General features: G+C 40.0%; 1 protein-coding gene across 8 annotated transcripts in view; it reads right to left on the reverse strand.

Annotated features, from left to right (window-relative positions):
• The window catches only part of RAPGEF4 (Rap guanine nucleotide exchange factor 4), a 143,465-nt gene extending 122,393 nt beyond the window's left edge, over positions 1-21,072 (reverse strand). For 7 of the 8 annotated variants that reach the window (XM_068967885.1, XM_068967886.1, XM_068967881.1 and 4 more), the window contains exons 1-2: positions 20,994-21,066; positions 16,928-16,947 (exon numbers count right to left, since the gene is read on the reverse strand). In XM_068967885.1, the coding sequence (XP_068823986.1) occupies positions 16,928-16,947; positions 20,994-21,051 (78 nt within the window). In that variant the 5' untranslated portion in view covers positions 21,052-21,066. Of the gene's footprint in view, positions 1-16,927; positions 16,948-20,993 lie in introns of all 8 variants that reach the window. The other variant, XM_068967887.1, reaches the window with a different exon arrangement.
• Positions 21,073-21,509: the final 437 nt, after the last annotated feature.

The following is a 21,509-nucleotide window of genomic DNA, read 5'->3' on the forward strand; positions in this document are numbered from 1 at the left end:
AGTCCGTGAGGTTGCAAAAGAGCCAGAAACAATTTAGCAACTAAATAACAACAACAAAACAATGATTTAGGGGGTTAGGGATTCCAGGATGGAATGCAGACCTTGACCAAAGAATCTGACTTTATTACAAATGTATAAAATAAAGGGATAGAGTGAGGGAGGTAGGGCAGGTGCTACTTAGATAATTTAAGAAATGAGTAGACTTTGTAAGACTAAAAGCAAAAACATTATACATTAACACTCTATTCCAGCTGATAAAGTTTGCTTCTCATAGGGGTACAGGTAAGCAAAACCACTACCCATGTATGCTGGAATTAGAAAATTAAATAGATGGCAAATGGTACAGCGCTTTCCTGACAGCTCAGTTAGTAAAGAATCTGCCTGCAATGCAGGAGACCCCGGTTTGATTCCTGGGTCAGGAAGACCCACCCGAAAAGGGATAAGCTACCCACTCCAGTATTCTTGGGCTTCCCTTGTGGCTCAGCTGGTAAAGAATCTGCCTGCAATATGGGTAAACCTGGGTTCAATCACTGGGTTGGGAAGATCTGCTGGAGAAGGGAATTTCTATGCACTCTAGTATTATGGCCTGGAGAATTCCATGGACTACAGTCCATGGGGTCACAAATAGTCAGACATAACTGAACGACTTTCACTTTCAGATGGTACAAGTCAAATTTATCACTATTAGAGTGGGATCTTTCAGCCAAGCAAGGAGAAAAGGCTAGAATGACCCATTTAGTAGTGGATTAACAATTAGAAAAATCAGTATGAATTCATACTTAGCTAAGTATAGCTACAGATAGGGGTGTGTGTGTATATATATGTATATTAACAGATATGGATTATGCATGGGCTGGGACACTCACATATATTTCCTTGCTGTTTCAGATGAGAAGGCTTAGAAGCAATGTGTGGGTGCTCAGGAGCTCAGCTGTGTCCAACTCCTTGGGACCCCATGGACTGTAGCCTGCCAGGTTCCTCTGTCCATGGAATCTTCCAGGCAAGAATACTGGAGTGGGTTGCCATTTCCTCCTCCAGGGGATCTTCCTAATCCAAGGATTAAACCTTAGTCTCTTGAATCTCATGCACTGGCAGGCAGATTCTTTACCACTGTGTCAGTTGGGAAGCCCGCCTTAGAAGCAGTAACATCCCAATAATCCTAGTAGTAACAAGGACATCTACCACCCAAATCTTGGTTTCTAATATTAGTCTTCAATAAAAGGAACCAGGATCCTTGGCAAAACAACTCTTGCTAAGATGGGGACAGGAAATATAAAAGCATCTAGTTGTGTCAAAAAGTGTCCAAAAACATAAAACGAAATACAATGATAAAATATGTCAAAGAAACACAGGAGCCAACTTAAAGAGCTACCAGTGTGGTCAATGCTGGAACAATCTGACCGATAAAATAAATATAGTGATACTGGGTGATAACCCAAAATACAAATACCCATGAGTTCATGCTGATATGAAAAATAACTGAATACATAAAAAATGTGGTAGAAGAGAGAATACTTCACATGGAGGAATTCCAAATGATGTACGCTGATACCTGCTATCAGGGAGGCAGAGCATGACTCCCTTCGCAAGTCTGGTCTGTGCATAGCGACTTTCTTCCAAAGAGTTCAGTATGGAAAAGGGAAAACTTTATAGTGGAGAAACGTGGAAAATACTACCGTAACCAGATAATCCAAGTCAACATTAACAATGGTAAATTGCCTTAATAGTATGTATTCTTGATATGGTGTGATAAAAATGATCTATCTCTGGTCTTTTCCCTGAAAACCTATGATCTGGGCTTGATTTTGAAAAAAAAGTATCAGACAAATCACAACTGAGGAATGTCCTTCTAAATAATGGACCAGTTTGCTTTAAACCTGCCAGTACTTCAGTGACTTTTCTGAGAAACTGGAATAGCCAAGGAGCCTAAGGAAGCAGGACCACTAAAGATGAAGTGATAGCCTAGAAGGGACGGATGTAGGAACAGAAAAGGGTACTGTAAAAACCAAGGGAGGCTGAATAAACAGTGGACTTTCATTAATGATAATGAATCAATACTGGTTCATAAAAAATGCTAAAAGAAGCTGTCAAGTCATAATTCTCTATCCTTTAAAATATCCTTTAGGAATGACGGTAATGGAAAGACATTCTCAAATGAAGAAACATGTTAGCAAATTTGTAGCCAGCAGACCTGTTTTACAAGAATTTCTAGAGGAAGTTCTTCAGTCAGAAAGGAAATGATACCAGTCAGAAACTTAGAACATCAGAAATGAAGAACAGCAATGTAACCAAAAATAAATCCCCAAAATGGGAAGGGTATGACGTGAATACTAACTTTTACAAGATATAGATAGCTGTTTGAAAAAACAATATTGCAGAGGAAATTCATTCTTTAATATTGTTGAGACAATATTAAAGTCCTTTTAAAAACTTCACTGAAAAAAGTAAGACATGAAACTATCTATACAGTGTAAACAAAATTTGGTTACTATGTATTAAATATAGAAACACTCAGGGCTCTGGGTGGTGGCATTTATAGATTTTAAAAACCAGTTTTATGTTTCCAAATATTCAAAATAAGCACTATCACATTCATGATCAGGGAAAGATAACCATGATTTTAAAAATTCAGTCTTGCTAGACTTCTTCTTAGACTCGTGGCATAAATATTTCCTTTTAGGCACACAATATAAGCTTCAATGACTCATCTGAATGTAAATTTGGCTCACAGACTCTAAAGACAGAATGAAATAGATAAAAAAGAATTTCTGTAATATCCTAGGACAAATAGGATTGCCGCTATCATCTACTGGCTCAGAACCCACACCCAAGTATCTCAAAAGACTTAACAAGATCAAATCCTGTTAATTTCCACATCATACATGTTAAGAAGACAGTGAAAAAGAAATTACGACTCTGACTGAATGGAATGCATGGAATTTCTAAAGCACAATGCTTCCTGCAATCAAAGCTATTGCAAAATGTAGTGTCAACATTATTCTCATAACTGCTTCTGTCCTATTTCTTCATAAACAAGGGATGAAGACTAACCCTCAAATGAGATATTGACTGCATTATGATGTTATCTGAGGAAGGGGGCTGATTTTTTTCTAGAGGTCAGCTGAATGTGCTCACTTGGGCGGGATAGTGAACAGCTACTATTTCCTGTCCCCCGTTCTTCCACGCACAGACACCCCCATGGTCAGAGCTGAGCCCACAGTGGTATCTCACCCACACTGACTCAATATTGGGGTAGAGGGATCACATGTCCGTGTCCTTCCCCAGGGTTTTTGAATAGCAACTGCTGGGGAAAACCCAGGACTTCTTGGTGGCCATGTTTCCAGGCTGGAGAAGTGGAAGCAATCTCTGGCTTCTGTTATCCTGAGGTCAGCGCCACACCTGCTATTCCTGTGGACTTTACTTTTAAACTGGCTTAAAAAGGGTTCCTACCACCTGTATCCTCCATAGTCTCAAGTTATACGGTAACTTAGTAACTGTATTCTATTAGGAAGGAAAACATTCACAGAAATCCTTTGGGTTCAAGTGACACGGTTCTTACAACCCGTGCATTATATTGGCACTTGACTCCAATCTCTCTCAGGACTACATTCTGATACAATTATTCTTTTACTCATCTGTGTCCTCGGCAGTTTAAGCTGTTAGGCTGTTTGCTCTTTGAAGTCAAGAATTGGGTTTATTGGACTTTATCTCCAGAATCCAAGTATGTATCTGCATGGCACATAGCAGGCACTTAGTAAGTGTTAGTTGATTTTAAAAGAATTAAATATGATCATGTTGCCCCTATTATAGAATTACTTCACTCCCTCAAACTTAATTGGAAATTTGTGGCTAGGCTGGAAAAATTAATTAGGAAAAGGGGGGCTGTTAACCCATTTAGTAATATAAGAAACTATAAAGAGAATGATTAAACTAATTAACAAATTGTTTCAAGCAGGTCACAGCCATTTAAATCATATAGAAATAATTTGCGGGCTAAGTTACAAATAATATCCCTCTACCTATTCATTAAAGTGGGTCCCTGAGGACGTCAATTAAGTCACACTTTGTTAGCTTGACTCATTTACTATTTCTACTTGAAAATATTCCATAAATCAATCTGTTTATTAACCTTCTGTTTGAAAGGTGATGCCTGCAGTTGTACACAAAATTTGCTCACAAACACAAATTCTCTTAAAAATCTACAAAATATAACAGGGGTGGGGAGAGCCAAACCTAATAAAATTCTTGCTTATTTTTGTCTTATTTTTCGTTCTTCAGATACATTCTAACTTTATTCATGCCCTAGGCGTATGCTACTCACTATAAATATCCCAAATCAAATCTGATTACCACTCTCTAATATTTATTATCATTAACTGTCGAGTGGATAGGGGTAGAGTACAAAAAGCCTAATCACACCTCATTCCTGCATACTGTCTAATATAACGACCTTCAAACTAGGTCTCCAAATTCACTTCATCTTCAGTCTTCCCTTTCTTAGTTGTTTGAGCTGCATTCTTCTGCGAGGCGGGGCCAAGAACCCTGAAGTCATCCCTGACGCCTCCCCTCCTCTCTCACCTCACTTTTAACTCATTAGAAAATCTGACTCCATTTTCAAAACCTACCCAGAATCCCACACTTCCCACAACCTCCAGTGTAACCACAATATCCCTCTTTCTCCATGAGGTACCACGCCAGCTGCCTAGGAGTCAAAGAATTTAGTGACGTTGCTATTTAAAACTATTTCCATCCCCTCTGCTTATTTATGTCTACATATCTAAAAGCCACTGTTTACATATCTAAAAACCAAGAAGAGGGGTAGAATTGATGTTAACCCCTTGCTGCATCTAGATAACAAATTCATTTTTAAGAAGCACCCATCATTCATTGATGCATTTCCAGTTACTATAATTTACTTTAATATTTAATATTTAATAATGATTTCTAAAAATATATAAAATATTTATTTTGTTTTAGCAACTGTATACTACTATTAGTACTAAATTGAAAAGAAAAATTTTAAAGGAGACTTATGGTCATTAGAAATTTTAAAACACTAAGATTTAAACTTTTATACTTATTTTTGATACATAACGTATAGAGGATGATCAATAGAGACTTTCAGTCACAAAATACATTAGAATATGCAGGTGCAACATGAATCCTGGACAGCTCACATTTTGACACTTAACAAGAAGGAAAATTACCTTCTATTTTAGACACTGTTATGTTTGGGTCTTTGTTAGTGTAGCTAAATCTGTTTATTGACTAATATACTGGCATAATTAAAAGTAAACAGGCCTGGACAAAGATTCATTAGAATAGGATAAAAGTCTATGGGGTAAATAGAATGGATATATGACTGAAAGGAGGGAAAGAAATAGTACGACACTGACAACTGGTAAAGAAGAGTTTATTCATATATTTTAAAGTGAGCAACAAAATCCTTCTCACAATACTCAACTCTGAGTTAAAAGACAGCAATCATTCTATAAAAACATGCTAGTCAATACAATCACTTCTGGGGAAACTGACTTACAGAAATGGAACTCAGTATCTTTCTATGGACTTGCAGACCAGATACCCCTTCATTTAGAAACGTGAAACTATCAACAACATATTAGACTGGAAGACATGAGTGAATGAATGATGAATGAATGAGTTGGATATTTTGGCTAACTGGAGGTTCCCAAGTTCCCAGTCATCTTACAAAAGAAAATAACATTTACTATTAATATTTCCACTTTCATCCAAACATTTTGTGCCAAGTTAACGAAAACTTCAGCTGTCAAGTTAAACATGTAGAAACATTGGAATGGCCACCAGAGGGAGCCCAAGTGTTTTTCTGAATGTGTCAGAGAGCAAAGAGAAAAAGACAGAAAACACACAAAATATAAACCTGGGGGAGCCGGGGACAGGTGCACATGCGGGGAGGGATCATTACCTGTTTCAGTAAAAAGAATATCTTGTTGAATGATCATAGTGCCATTGTTGCAATATGTTATGAATTCCTTTTCTAGGTGGTTGTATATTGTTATGTTTTGACAATTTAGATAGAAGAATTGGCTAAACATAATATTTAAAAAGCTCACATACCCTAAAACTGGAAGGTGCTGGGTAGACTGCCATGATGACATCCATAATTCTCTCTGGGGCCCAAAACAATCCAGGCGCCTTCTTCAGTTTACCGTCTTACTCTCTGCTCTCTTATAGGGCTTACTCTCTGCCCTATTCATCTTTGTAGTCAACTTCGGGTGTGGTTTCCTCACTTTGTTTGGGATTGGGCTATCAAATTACAGCACTAAATCGGTGCTTGGTGTGACTTGGGAATTGTTCCTTCTCTTGGCTGAGCCAAGTTACACGGACATTAAGATGAACGACTTTTCATTTGGCATCCTGCTGTCTTCCCAGAATTAAGCACTGGACCAAGTCCTACCAGGATGCAAGAGCACCTTCATAAGGCTTCCCAGACCCAGTCTCCTCCCAAGCTAGAACCCACTGGACAACCTCAGTGATCCCCATGCTAGGATAATGTCCCTGGGCTGAGGTTACAAAAAAGGGTGTCATCTCATTTAGAATGAAGTTCCAGGAAACCTTAATGTAATGTTTTATATTTGCAGGCAGTGGCCAAGTTTGGGAATTCTCCCCTGAGTTATCTTATTTGATCTCCCAACAACCCTTTTGCTGTGGGTGTCAGGGAATCACCATTTTATCAATGAGGAAAGTGAGGGTCATGGGCCTAAGACTTGTTCAGTGTTGCTGGTTATTAAGCGTCAGGGACAGAAGTCAGTATACCTCTCAAGGCACGGATTATAACAATGAACAAGTATTAAATTCGGTCATACTAGTGTCTTCTGAGACATAAATAAAATTCTCTCCTTCCTTTTCTGTCAAACTACAAGTAAGCAGAAAGCAAGACACAAGCAAATTTAATGACCTCACACCTGTTTTACTAGTGATTTTCATGGTATGCTTTCTTAAGTTTCTTTTTCATGTTCAGATGGGGTAATTTTATAATGTATGCAAATAAATTAGCAGAAACCAAATTAAATTTCACAAGAATAGGTCCTCTGCTGAATGCTGCTAGATTTAACATGTTGATTAATGCCTTGAATATGGAATCAAAAGCATTCTTATTAAACTTAACAATGATACCCAATCAGGTGGGGGTGGCTGGCACTTAGGAGAACTGGAATGAAATTTAAAGTGACCTTGACAATTGGAAAAGGAAAAGAGGTCAAAATTCAATAGAAAGCTTTGTAGAGTGATTCATTCAAGAGAAGAGGGGGGCAAAAAAAAAAAACAAAGGAGAACCACAGAAATCAGAGAGCACTGACTGGGCAATTATAGCAAAAACGGAGCTGGAGATCAGAGTGAACAATAGGCTTCAAAGGCATCAGCTCTAGATCTGTCATTTTTAAAAGTAAGGCATGATATTGGGAGGGACAAATGGGGGGAATTCAAGCTGATTCCCCAACTACATTTAAAAGAGATCAACCTTTACGGGAAAAAATATGGTGCTTTGTTGGAACCCTAAAATGCCTGAAGCTTAGAAGCCAGATACTGACAACTTTGCAAGGTCTCCTAGCAAATGAGAGTCTGAGATAATGATAAGTTTTTTTATTTTAAAAGATTCTGAAAAGTTCTGGTACTCTCTTCCTTTGTTCATGCAACGTTCTTCTTTCCCTTCTACCGGGGCAACATCTACTTTCCATCAAGAGGGCATGAAGGCTTTTCTTCCTCCTCCAGGAGGCCTTCCCTGAGCCCTCCCCTTCTGGGAACCCCACTGACCCCTCGTGTCTCCCGAGAGAACTTACTGGCGGAGTGCCTCGCTTGTGTCATTTCACTAGTCTTCCAGGAAGCCCCCTTGCCTTCCACCTCTATGCCACTACTCCTACATTGCTATAACTCCTACTCCGCAAATGGGGAAACCGAGGAGTAAAAGCTTATGAACTGACTTAGCCACCTTCACTTGACTAGTAAGCAGCAGAGCTGGACTTGACTCACGCCTCTGAGGGCATGCCCTCACACCACACCTGCCCAACCACGTGTGCCCACAGCACGGCACTGCTTGCTGTGTTCACATGCCACCTCCATCCATCTGCAGCTCACTGAGGTGCCATGCTTTATTTTCAGAGCCCCACGTGGGGCTTGGGATGGACCAATCCATATGCATTCAATGAAAGGCTTTCAAACAATTAGATGGCATTCTGTGGGAATTTCTGAATCATTCTTTGACTGAAGGAAAACAGAAAATAAAACAAAGTTGAAGAGAATCTACACATTTATAGAAACTGGAAATAAGAATTCTGAACAAAGCCAGATCATATTACTAACAGTGGTGTTACAATTTTCTATTCAAGGAATTCTAAAGAATGCAAATTGTTAAACATAAGTTTATAATACCTCTGTACGTGTCTGTAAATGTACACGTGTGTATATGTACATCTATCTATATTGTAATTGTATCTAAAGATAAGGAGAACTATGACCCTCAGTTTCTTCATAAATGATGATAAAATGGTGATTCCCAGACACCCAGAGCAAAAGGATTGCTGGGAGATCAAAGAAATAGAGGAAAACAATACAAAGGGAAAGACTAGAGATCTCTTGAAGAAAATTAGAGATACCAAGGGAACATTTCATGCAAAGATGGGCGCAATAAAGGACGGAAACGGTATGGACTGAACAGAAGCAGAAGATGTTAAGAAGAGGTGGCAAGAATACACAGAAGAGCTATACAAAAAAGATCTTCATGACCCAGATAACCATGAATGTGTGATCACTCACCTAGAGCCAGATGTCCTGGAATGCAAAGTCAAGTGGGCTCTAGGAAGTATCACTATGAACAAAGCTAGTGGAGGTGATGGAATTCCAGTTGAGCTATTTCAAATCCTAAAGGGTGATGCTGTGAAAGTGCTGCACTCAATATGCCAGCAAACCTGGAAAACTCAGCAGTGGCCACAGGACTGGAAAAGATCAGTTTTCATTCCAATCCCAAAGAAAGGCAATGCCAAATAATGCTCAAACTACCACACGATTGCACTCATCTCACATGTCAGCAAAGTAATGCTCAAAATTCTCCAATCCAGGCTTCAATAGTATGTGAACCATGAACTTCCAGATGGTCAAGCTGGATTTAGAAAAGGCAGAGGAACCAGAGATCAAACTGCCAACATCCGCTGGATCACAGAAAAAGCAAGTGAGTTCCAGAAAAACACCTACTTCTGCTTTATTGATTATGCTAAAGCCTTTGACTGTGTGGATCACAACAAATGGTGGGAAATTCTTCAAGAGATAGGAATACCAGACCACCTGTCTTGCCTTCTGAGAAATCTGTATGCAGGTCAAGAAACAACAGTTAGAACCGGACATGGAACAATAGACTGGTTCCAAATTGGGAAAGGAGTATGTCAAGGCTGTATATTGTCATCCTGCTTATTTAACTTATATGCAGAGTACATCATGAGAAATTCCAGGCTGGATGAAGCACAAGCTGGAATCAAGATCGCCGGGAGAAATATCAATAATCTCAGATATGCAGATGACACCACCCTTATGGCAGAAAGCAAAGAAGAACTAAAGAGCCTCTTGATGAAAGTGAAAGAGGAGAGTGAAAAAGTTGGCTTAAAACTCAACATTCAGAAAACTAAGATCATGGCATCTGGCCCCATCACTCCATGGCAAATAGATGGAGAAACAATGGAAACAGAAACAGACTTTGTTTTTTGGGGCTCCAAAATCAATGCAGATGGTGACTGCAGCCATGAAATTAAAAGACACTTACTTCTTGGAGGAAAAGTTATGACCAACCTAGACAGTATATTAAAAAACAGAGACACTACTTTGCCAACAAAGGTCCGTCTAGTCAAGGCTATAGTTTTTCCAGTGGTCATGTATGGATGTGAGAGTTGGACTATAAAGAAAGCTGAACACAGTAGAATTGATGCTTTTGAACTGTGGTTTTGAAGAAGACTCTTGAGAGTGTTTTGGACAGCAAGGAGATCCAACCAGTCCATTCTAAAGGAAATCGGTCCTGAATATTCATTGGAAGGACTGATGCTGATGCTGAAACCCCAATACTTTGGCCACCTGATGTAAAGAACTGACTCATGTGAAAAGACCCTGATTCTGGGAAAGATTGAAGGCAGGAGGAGAAGGGGACAACAGAGGATGGCATCACCAACTCGATGGACATGAGTTTGAGTGACCTCTGGGAGTTGGTGATGGACAGGGAGGCCTGGTGTGCTGCAGTCCATGGGGTCTCAAAGAGTCAGACATGACTGAGAGACTAAACTAACTGAAAGAGAACTATAAAGTATTTTAATATTATCAACTCAGGGGAACATGTTTGACACCAAATTACTATTAGAAAAGAATCCAAATTCTAAATGACCTGTAATCATTAGATTACTTCATCCAATCTGATAACACTACAATTTTCTCTCCTAAACCTAAGACATACTTTGCAAATAATTTGAATTCAGTTTGTAAAAGCAAGGATAATAAAAATTCAAGTACACCAAACAAACAATACTATATATATTTTAGTCTCACAGTCAATTGAGATAACACGCTATTAGCACCCAGTTACTAGGGTAAAGCATCTGCCTACAATGCGGGAGACCTGAGTTCAATCCCTGGGTCAGGAAGATCCCCTGGAGAAGGAAATGGCAACCCACTCCGGTACTCTTGCCTGGAAAATCCCATGGATAGGGAGGAGCCTGGTAGGCTACAGTCCATGGGGTTGCAAAGAGTTGGATACGACTGATCGATTTCACTTCACTTCACTGGTGATGACTATAATTGCTTGCAGCGCAGGATAAAATATTTCTGAAGACAGCGATGTAGTCACCCATAACTCTAGAACCAGCAGTGTAGTGTCTTACTGTCAACATGACATCATGTTCCTTGCCTGGCAGAGAGTGGAACTAATTCTCAGCAGCACAGCCAATACCGAGCAGCCTCCCCTCAAGGCCATGCCATTTGTTAAAGGGAGAGCTGGCAGGGGCTGGCAGCTGGAGAGATTGGCGAATATCATTTCTTTTATGATATTTATTTATTCTTTAATGATTATCACTTTCAACCATTAAACACGTCTCAGGTTCTCTGTGATATCTTGCTCAAGTCAAATGCTGATTACAGAAAAGACAGAACATATTCAAAGCAGGGCTACATGGTGTAACTCAGTGGCAGCCCTAAGAAACCATTAGCATGACTACAGCATTCAAAAGTTCTGCTCCATAAAAATGCAGACACCCTACCATGAGAGCACTGAAATCAGTCACCAAATATCATTCACAATATTATAAAAGAGAGTCTAACATATATTAAGGAACCATCACCTCAATACACCCTAAAAGATACCCTTTTATCAAGCAATCTCACAGCAAGCCAGTCCTGTGAACACTGGCAAGAACATTCAGAGGTTACCAACACATGGCTTAACTGACAGCAGAAGATCAGATCATCAGAATTCCCTGCATTAACCATTTACTCTGCAGAGGAAGGACAACTATACATCCTCTTTAAAATTCAATCAGAAATAGAAACAGACTTATAGATATCAAAAACAAACTTATGTTTAGCAATAGGGCAACAAACATGGTGGGGGAGGGATAAACCAGGAGCTAGGGAAGAACACACACACAACTACTGGAAGTAAGAAAGATAACCAGCAAGGACCTACTCTATAGCACACTGTATAGTTCCCTGTATACAGGGAACTCTACATTCTGTGATAACCTCTAAGAGAAAAGAATCTGAGAAGAATGAATATATGTATAACTGAATCACTTGGATGTACACTGGAAACGAACACAGCATTGTAAATCAGCTCTATTCCAATAAAATTAAAAAAGAGGAAAAAAATTTCAATCAGAACACCACTGCAGAAGCTAGACAGAGAGAGAGAGAAAAGCACGGACCAGCTTTTATATGAGGAGAGGAAGAGACGGAATAAAGAGCAGAAAGAAATTGAGCAATGGCCTCCTGCCCCATAAAATACATAACTCACAAACACAAAGACAAACATTTCTTCAGAGACCGAGAGCTGAGTTGTCCTTGGCACCTTGGACGTTAAGAGGCTGCTTTTCCCAGGAGGTGGTGCAAAGTCAGTCTTTGCTCACTGAGCTGGGCTTTCTAATAGGCTAGCTGAGGAATGAGTATTTACACACTGCACAATGCATAGTTTGGGGCCCGCAACACTGCTAAGTCTAGTCTTCACTTTGGTGATAAGCAACTTGTCCTTCAGAATGAAAACGAGCAGCTTGCGAGTTCCTGCTTTCAGCATCTGGTTGCTTTGCTCTCCTGTGTAGAGCATCGCACGCTCAGCTAGTCACATGGGTATTGCTTCAGTGTGTGACAGTGCTGGTTAAACCATTCTCAACCTAGAACAGAGGGACATGGCTCCTGGGGCAAAGCTGTGAACTCTGGCCAAGGTGTCCTGATAAGTTCTGGATGCCTACTAGTCATGTTTTAAAGTAGGATTTTAAAACGGTGCTCCACCATTTACCATTGGTTTGAATTCAGTTTCAAAGCTGGAGTTGAAAGGTCTTGGACAACAAGGAGATCAAACCAATCAATCCTAAAAAAAAAATCAACCCTGAATATTCATTGGAAGGACTGGTGCTGAAGACAAGGAGATCAAACCAATCAATCCTAAAGAAAATCAACCCTGAATATTTATTGGAAGGACTGGTGCTGAAGCTGAAACTCCAATACTTTGCTCTCTTAATGTGAAGAACTGACTCATTGGAAAAGATCCTGATGCTGGGAAAGACTGAAGGCAGGAAGAGAAGGGGACAGAGGATGAGACGGTTGGATGGCATCACTGACTCAATGGACATGAGTTTGAGCAAGCTCTGGGAGATGGTGAAGGACAGGGAAGCCTGCCGTGCTGCAGTCCATGGGATCACAGAGAGTCAGACATGACTTAGCGACTGAATAACAACAACATGGGCTCTTCTTTATTTTTTAAAGATTTTTTTTTTAATGTGGACCATTTTAAAAGTCTTTATTGAATTTGTTACAATAATGTCCATTTTATGTTTTGATTTTTGGCTGTAAGGCATGTGGGATCTTAGTTTTCTGAACAGGGACCTAACCTATACCCCTGCACTGGAACATGAAGTCTTAACCACTGGACCACCAGCAAATTCTCTATGGAGTTTAAATTTTTTTTTTAATGTTTTAAGTTTGTATAAGAATACACAGTTTCCGTTCTCTTCATCTGGCCTAGAATCACAGCCAATCTATAACGCTAAAATAAGATGCTGTCATTTAATTGGTAGAAAACACTGATTTGCTTTCTCTAACCTTGAAGAAGAGCAACAATAGAGATGTTATTATAGTTCCTAAAAATTCCTAAACTTGCTAACCTATTGACCCTAATAGTTACTTGCTATTTATTCTTCTACTGTGCTCTCCTTAATGAGAATTTTCACAAAGCACGTAAACTATGTCCTTAACATTTGCCATTTAAAAGCTTACATCTTTATAATAATTTCCAAAATTATTCCTTATATAAATAACCCATGATCTTTTTTTAGGGAAGCTTAAGTAATCTACTTAAAAAGAGACCTACCAAATAGTTTTGCAAGACCCCCAGGCTTGCTTCTTATTAACTGCTGGCATCATTTCTTCCAGGGCTTGGGAAATCCTTGAGCTCTGAGTTGATAGTGCTTTGTATTGGGAAAGTATCCTTGCATACTTCACAAGAAGCTTGCTAATCACACTGTCAATGCCTAAAACATGAAGCTCTCAAATGATCCTTTTAGAAACAAGATGTTTGTAAATCAGAAAACGGGATTTTTTTCTTAATAGCCTCCTGAGTCTATTTTCTGGTTCCTTCCATACTGAGGAAGAAATGTATAACTTTCTAAAACTACAAAACTCCTTAGCAGTTGCCTCTCAAAAGAGTGGAGCACAATAAGCAACAAAGTCTATCTAAGCAGAAAATATTATAGACAAGCTCATTTCTTCAAAGGGCAGCCTTAACTTTCAACTAGAAAGCTTTCTTTTCATTGTGAGTATTTTTACCTTCTGTGTTAAACACGGTCAGCCAGGTATGGCACTCACAGGAGACGCACGAAAAGAAAACTTAAGCAGATCAAAGAGAAAAATCTATAAAACCAAAGGCCGCAAGCAACTGCAACCATGCCAAAATGGTTTCCTTGCTTTATTAGTTCAATGGTCACTTTTTCTAACACTGTTATCAATTATTTTGCAGGTTCCAGAATTCAGTGTGTTCTAAAGTTGAATGATGTTCCTATCAACTACAGTAAGTAGTAAACAAAAGAATCCAGCAAGTTAGCTGTCAACCTATTTGTTTCTATGAAAAGTGCAACTTGTGAAAAGCAAGTTCCTTTTATGAAAGGTAAGCCTGGGTCTGAAAATAAAATATAGCTGGCAAGGCAGCTAAAAACACCACCTACTGATGTCTGATATAGGATTAAAAGTTAAACATGGTGATTAACAAAATCAAGAGTAGGAGCTAGAAAAAAGAATATATTCTTTATACAAAGAATCTGTTTGGACCCTGAGACAATAGCCTAAGTGCTTTTGTTTCAGTCTACAGGCATATTATTGCTATTAGAGAAACATAAAGGGTCTATAATATTGGCCCACATGTAAAGAAGGTAAAGGATGAAAGAAATCATCCAAACACAACTTGTCTCTTATAAAGGAAGTAATTCAATTAACACCACTTTAAGGCTCTTAGGCTTCCTTTTATCTTTCTAGAGCTTCAACCCTACTCATGAATGTTTTTCATCTTATTTGCTTTATTTTGACTGATGGCATTGGAGAGCTTTCTGAATAACAAGCAGTGACATTCTATCCACTCTACTTACTGATAGAGAAAAGTATGCTTCCTTTTACTAGAGAATTTGTCATAGAATGACCCAAACAAATACAAATAAGCATGCATGATGACTAGTTACTGGGCAGATAGCCTGGCCAGCCCCTTAAATCTTTGAGGGCAAGATGCTGTTAAAGTCCTTGCATCTGACTTTCTATGAACTTCAAATTCTTCTTTTGTTATGAAGCGAGCTATGTGACAGCTGGTAGGCTCTCTACTTAGAACGCTGTGTCTGTTGTTCCACTGCAGGGAGGTCCAACCTAAAGGTCACCGGGTGTCTAAGAGAGACTGAGCTTCCTTTTGAAGTTTAGAATATGTGAGACCTCCTAGGGCCTGGCCATTCTGGGTGTGCTCTCCACACCACTGAACGTTCCTTGATGAGGAAGCACCAGGCCCTTTTAGCATCTTTATTTAGCTCATGATCCACATATTATTTGTTACAGTGTGCTTTGGAATATCCATGTCCAAAATGATGCCAAGTTCGATTACTTTAGAGTCTAAGAGCTATTTTTTAGACTCTCCATGAACCTAGAGCTTTACTCAACACACACACATATATTTTTAATAGCAAAATACCATTACAAAGGTTCACTGAACAAAGGTATTTTAAGAAGGGGTAGGAGACATTTGTTTATGTCAAAAATGTCCTTTGGACAAAATTTGGTTACATCCAAAAAAGCACGTAAGCATATTTGGTCCATAGCAAGTGATTTTGGAAAGGACAAATAACAAAGTCTTTTTGGCATGGACCAAATGTCTCCATGGATGTTTTCAACAGGACCAGATGTCTTTCAAGGTTAAGGAGAGCCATAAGATGTAAAAGGATAATTACTTTATAAAGGGTAGGATATTTTTCAGAGGAGAAAAAATAGGTAGTAAATGATATAAGACTTGATAAAATAATTATTATAACAGTCTTCACATTTACTGAGCTCTACTGTATGAATCTCTATACTTGCCACAGATGATCATATTTAATATTCATGATGGCCTCTTAAGATAGTTACAACCAACATCCACATTTTAAAGACGAGGCAAGGATATCTACAGAAGTCAAGAGGCTTGCACAAAGCCCCGCAACTAGGAACTGAAGTCTTCTGCTGAACCCAACCAATGAGGATTTGATGTGACATTTGAAGTGATATTGCTAGGTCTTGAACCCAAGTTTGTGGTGGTAGAGCAGTGGGTCAGAATTCCCCACCAGCCCTGTAAAACCAGCATTATGAAAACAGGAAGACCTAAAGAAAGCTAGAGTCAGACCTTTGAAAAGCAGTACGAAATAGTCTGAAATTACCACAGACACAGGACCAAAAGCAGGGAAAAAAATAGAAAAGGGTGATAGTTCTGTAACACTGCCACCGGGGACAGCAACGGAGGCATGCAGTAAGCTGATCCATCCCAGAACCACCAAGCACCACTTCAGGTTAATCCTTACACACTTCCACATTAACCCTCCCATGCTGTTGTCTCAATTTAGATCCCAGTTAATATCATTCATATTATTATGTGCATGCAAACACTACCAGCCTTAGAAGGAGTACTCAGTGCTGGTTCTTGGTAAAAGGTTCATCCTAAACTATCTAGGCTCTTACCTGTTTGCCCTAACCAATTAGATAATTCATTATTTTTGACTTCCAAAGAGAAACATTAACTCTAATGTATTTGGGTGCATTTATAAAATCAACTGGCCTCAAATTTCATATTTTATATTTCTATTACGGAAAAACAGTTTATTTTCTATGTGCCATTAAACTAATGATTTGCTCTACTGCCAGTATGCATCATGGGAGAAAGAAAACACTTAGCAACGTTTGCCTCTAGGATAACCTTTCTTCGTACTAGTTAATATCAAGGACATGTGATGACCACGTCAAAGCCATTGCCCTTCTCCCCTTCATATTTCACAGTGACTCACCCACAGATGCCAGAGTAAGATAAGAAAAATATTTATGACTCTGTTGAATATGGATAAAGAGCTCTCTTTGTTGATAGGGTTACCACAATTCTTTTTTTTACCTTATGACAGTTTTTAGAAATTAGGCAGAGAAAGAGAGAGTAGTTACTCACGTTCTCCTTGTCAGGAATCCCTAGAAGGGGAAAGAGAGAAAGAACATGAGTTAGAAGATCAGCTTGGAAAATGGAAATGAAATCCCTTGCTGAAGCAAACCAAGTAAAAATTTGATGTTTCCAATTTGTCTTTCCATAAAAATGTACATAATGCTACTTGAGAAAATAGCAGCACCTACCACAATCTGTAACATAAACAAATCAGTGAGTCAGAGCAGGGCTATGTGCCAGACAACAAGATTTCATGCTTTTTCTGCTTTTCCACCAGATGCTTTACTCTCCTAGAGGTAAAAATCCATCCCTGCTTATTTTACACCATATGAGCAACTAATTCCTCTGTTTTGAGCACCAGAACACTCAGACTTTTAGAAAAACATGTCAGACTCTTAAGTTGCAATTGTTATAGTTTTACAAGGCAAACCACCTCACACCATTCCAGGGATCTGAACGTGGCAGCAAGTTGCACATAAAAACCACCAGCACACAATTTTTATTTTGGGCACAGCCAACTCTTGCTACTTTCAAATCAGGTGTGAGCACAGCAATGGCTGTTTCCAGGGATGTCTCAATCTTCTTAGCAAATAAGTTATTCATCCATTCACTCATTTACAAACATTGGCTCAGATGGTAAAGAATCTGCCTGCAAGGTGGGAGACCTGGGTTCGATCCCTGGGTTGGGAAGATCCCCTGCAGAAGGGAACAGCTACCCACTCCAGTATTCTGGCCTGGAGAATTCCATGGACAGAGGAGTCTGGCGGGCTACAGTCTATGGGGTCATAAAGAGTCGGACAGAACGGAGCAACACACTCACTCACTCACTCACTCACTCAATGTTTTTAATAAGAAGCCACACAGGACTTAAAATATTGGCATTAAAAGCACCAAGCACCCATCCTGATAGGCAGCAGTGAGCAGGAGAGGGAAGAAAGGAATAGACTGCTAGGAAACATACCCTAATTAAACTTTGACCCCCATAGTATCAGGACATTAAAGCTCTGACAGAAAACAAGGGGATGGAGAGGGCTGTTCTCTCAAGCAGAGTATTAATGAACATGTTTGCCATCACTTCCCAGATGGCTCAGAAAGAGTAAGGGTATCTCAAGGTCAGCACTCAGAAATTCATCTCGAATCCATCTAGCCATTTATCCTTCCACCCATCCAACAACCACTTGTAAGGACTAGAGTTGACAGAATGAGGAGATACAGGGTTGCAACAGAAGCTTACTTTCTGGGAGGTTTAATAAGACAAACGCAGTTGTACAAATCATCATACTGGAGTGGATAGAAGTTAGGGTATCTGTAGAGAAATAATATTGAAAAGGTGATCTCAGGACATGTAGGAACCTGAAAGTTGAGCTAAGGCATTAGCAGTCTTGGGATTTCACTTTCTATGGCTGGCAGTGGACCATCATTAAAGGTTCGGAGCAACAGAGTGATTTGAACAATAAAAAGAAAGGAAGGGACGTTTCAAAATTAAAAGACATTTAAGATATAGAAACCGGAGACAATGACATGGGTCCTTGATTGAAGTCCAGAGACATTCAGTTGGGGAAATCTGGACTTGGATTCAGGGGGGGCTGTTATTAAGGAAAATCATACTAGCAATTGGGTGTGATAATGGTGTGGCTTTTGCATGGAAAAGTCTACATTTTCAAAAATGTCTGCTGAAATGTATATATATGACTAGAAGAAGAAAATATGGCAAAATGATTGTATGAAAATACCTATCAAGTTAATAATAATCACATTCAAGTATTAAAGTTTAATATTAATTAAATCAAAGTGATGAAAATACAGGTGTTAACTGTATCATCCTGTATGTTTGTAATTTGTCATAATAAAAAGTAAATTGGAAAAGTTCTGTGTAAGTCAGGTGTAGGGTAAACCAAGGGTGAAATAATGAAGATTCACAGCCATTGAGCCATCTTTGCTCTCAGGTCAAAGGTGATGAGGCCCTCAGCCAGGGGGCTGCAGCAGGGAGAGAAAGGCAAGAGTATGAGCACTAGAGAGGAAGGAGCAAGGGACGGACCAGTGATTAACCTCAGTGGGTGGAGGTGAGAGAAAAGAGGGCTCCAAACAGCGGAGGCCTAGCACCTCGTATGGGAGGACAGTGAAGTTATGAACGGAAATAGGCTTTTAGCAGAAGGACGGTTTGTGGGAATCACCATGTGCTCCATTATCGACACTGTGAGTGCATGAGGCCAGCAGGATGAGCTGGTGGAAAGAAAACCAGCAGTCATTTGGAAAGTTAGGCTGCCTTTTGTAAGACTCAAATGGAGGTACTGGTTTCAGGAAGGATCTGTATCAGTTGCAAGAAAGGATGCAATGATTGAGGGGAGAGTATAGAGGAAAAAAAGAAAAACAGCCAAGGCTGGATTCGAGCAGTGACTGAGTTTCCAGATGAGGGAAAGAAGTACCCATGAAAGAGACAAGACAAGTGGCCAGAGAGACAGAGAAAACCAGGATAATCCGGTGGAGCATGGGACCCAAGGGAGAATGGAGACAACATGGAAACGCTTACTCAGTCACAGAGAATGGGGAATAGTAATGACTGAATCTGGCTATTGGTTGGTCACTGGAGAATTTAGATGGCTCGAGTTGGAAGTCAGACTTTGAGGGGTTAAAGAGTCACTGGTGTTGAGAAAATAGTAGCTCACATCATTTGGGTTCTTATTATACACCCAGTGCCCTTCTAAATGGAGAGTCCCAGGTGGGGCGGTGTTAAAAACCTGCCTGCTGAAACAGGAGATGTGGGTTTGATCCCTGGGTCAGGAAGATCCTCTGGAGGAGGAAATAGCAACCCACTCCTGGATTCTTGCTGGGAAAATCCCACAGATAGCGGAGCCTGGTGGGCTACAAACCATGGGGTTGCAAAGATTTGGAAGTGACTGAACACCAGCGCAGGCACCCTTCTAGACATTTGATGCATGCGCTTCTTTCAGTCTCCCAAGAAATCCTATGAGGAAACTAAGGCACAGAGACATTAAGTGTCTTGCCAGCAGCCACACAGGTAGGAAACAGCACAACTGGGATTTCCAACTTGGTTACCGATCATCCCTAGATCAGCCAGAAGAGAAAAATCAAGAACAGGAGAAGAAATGAAAGGAAAGAAAGACCTCTCCTCCAACATCCGCCTCTCCAAGGACAGAAGAGAAGCTGAGAAGGAGAATGCACAGGCTGCCCAGAAGCATGAAACAGAGGGAAAGGGAGCTCACTTCAGATCCGGATCAAGCGAGGAGAAGGGTCACCTGTAGAGAGTGATCAGTTTGAATGAGAGAGTGGGAATTCAGGTATTCAAGAAGACATGAAGGGTGGTTCTCGCTCTGAGATGCTTGGAGTGGAAGCACTGCTTGACCCACCAGTGTGTCAGCATTGAACTGCTACAGCGTCGGAAACCCCAAGGCTTGCTGCTTTATCACACACACATGGACAAGAGCCAAGTTAAGGGACCCAGACCCTCAACAAGCAACTCTCAGGGATAGTACTGAGTGCTAAAAAGATGCTTCCAACACGCGTGAACAGATAGACTCAGGACACAAAATTACTTTGAGTCTAGTGGGCACCCATTAGGAAAGAGTATCACAGAGAAAAACTTCCTTTCTTTTATGAGCAGACAGAGACCGGTCTCCTACAAAAGGCTCCAAATTTGAAGAGAGCACGATTTAAGAAGAATAGAGAATGATTCGTGCTGCTTCCCTTAAGAGCATCAAAATAAGCAAGAGGTGGGGCACTCAGGTGTCTACATGTGACTGAGATAAACACAGTTCATGAGTCCCATTTTAAAAGAGCCCCCAAACCATACTTTAAGATGAAGGTCCTTTGAGAAACATGCTGAAGTTCCAACTAGCCCCAGAGCATACTTCCCTCTATCAGCTAAGGCCACATAATTATACTGTAGGAACAATTTTTTAAAAGAACCCAAGAATGGGCTGGCGGATCTGTTTGTCCACAAAAGAGTCTGGAGATTTATTCTGTCAAGCTGGCGTTGGACATATTTTTTTTGTCACATGAAAACACATACCGCACAACAAATTTTTAGATACAAGTGTTCACATTTTTCACTTACTATCATTGTTAGAGCCCGTTTCCATAACACCATAAGGAGGAGCCAGAAGTCCCGCCATGTACTGCCGATATTTCTGAAAGACAAGGTTGTAAACTCAGTGCACAGATATTTACTCACTTTGCGCATTCATGTGTTTACATGTTAAAAAGAAGAAAAGCTGGATGTCAGTAAGCATCCGAGTCTTGTATTTATAGAGCCATGAAGCGTGCTGTCTGGGCTCTGTGGCCTAAAATAAAAATGCTGTGTTCTAAAGAGGTCTTCCCGGATGAGACTGAAAGTGCCCCTGCCTGGGGAGGGGGTTCTATTGCAGCCCACTCCTTCACGTGTTTGTGATTGATTAACCAAACAGTGTGGGCTTTTACCCTCCCCTCCACCTTCTGGCTGGCTTCTCATGCTCTCAAACACGTGCTTAGGTTTTTGTGGAGGAAAAAGACATTTGGTTTTTATAGATGCAGAAACAAATAAAAGTGCCACCTTCCTAACAGGTGAATGGCACTCAATCGGCTGTCTTTCAAA

The sequence above is a fragment of the Capricornis sumatraensis genome, chromosome 3 (assembly GCF_032405125.1).
Source record: "Capricornis sumatraensis isolate serow.1 chromosome 3, serow.2, whole genome shotgun sequence".
Classification (NCBI taxonomy): Eukaryota; Metazoa; Chordata; class Mammalia; order Artiodactyla; family Bovidae; genus Capricornis; species Capricornis sumatraensis.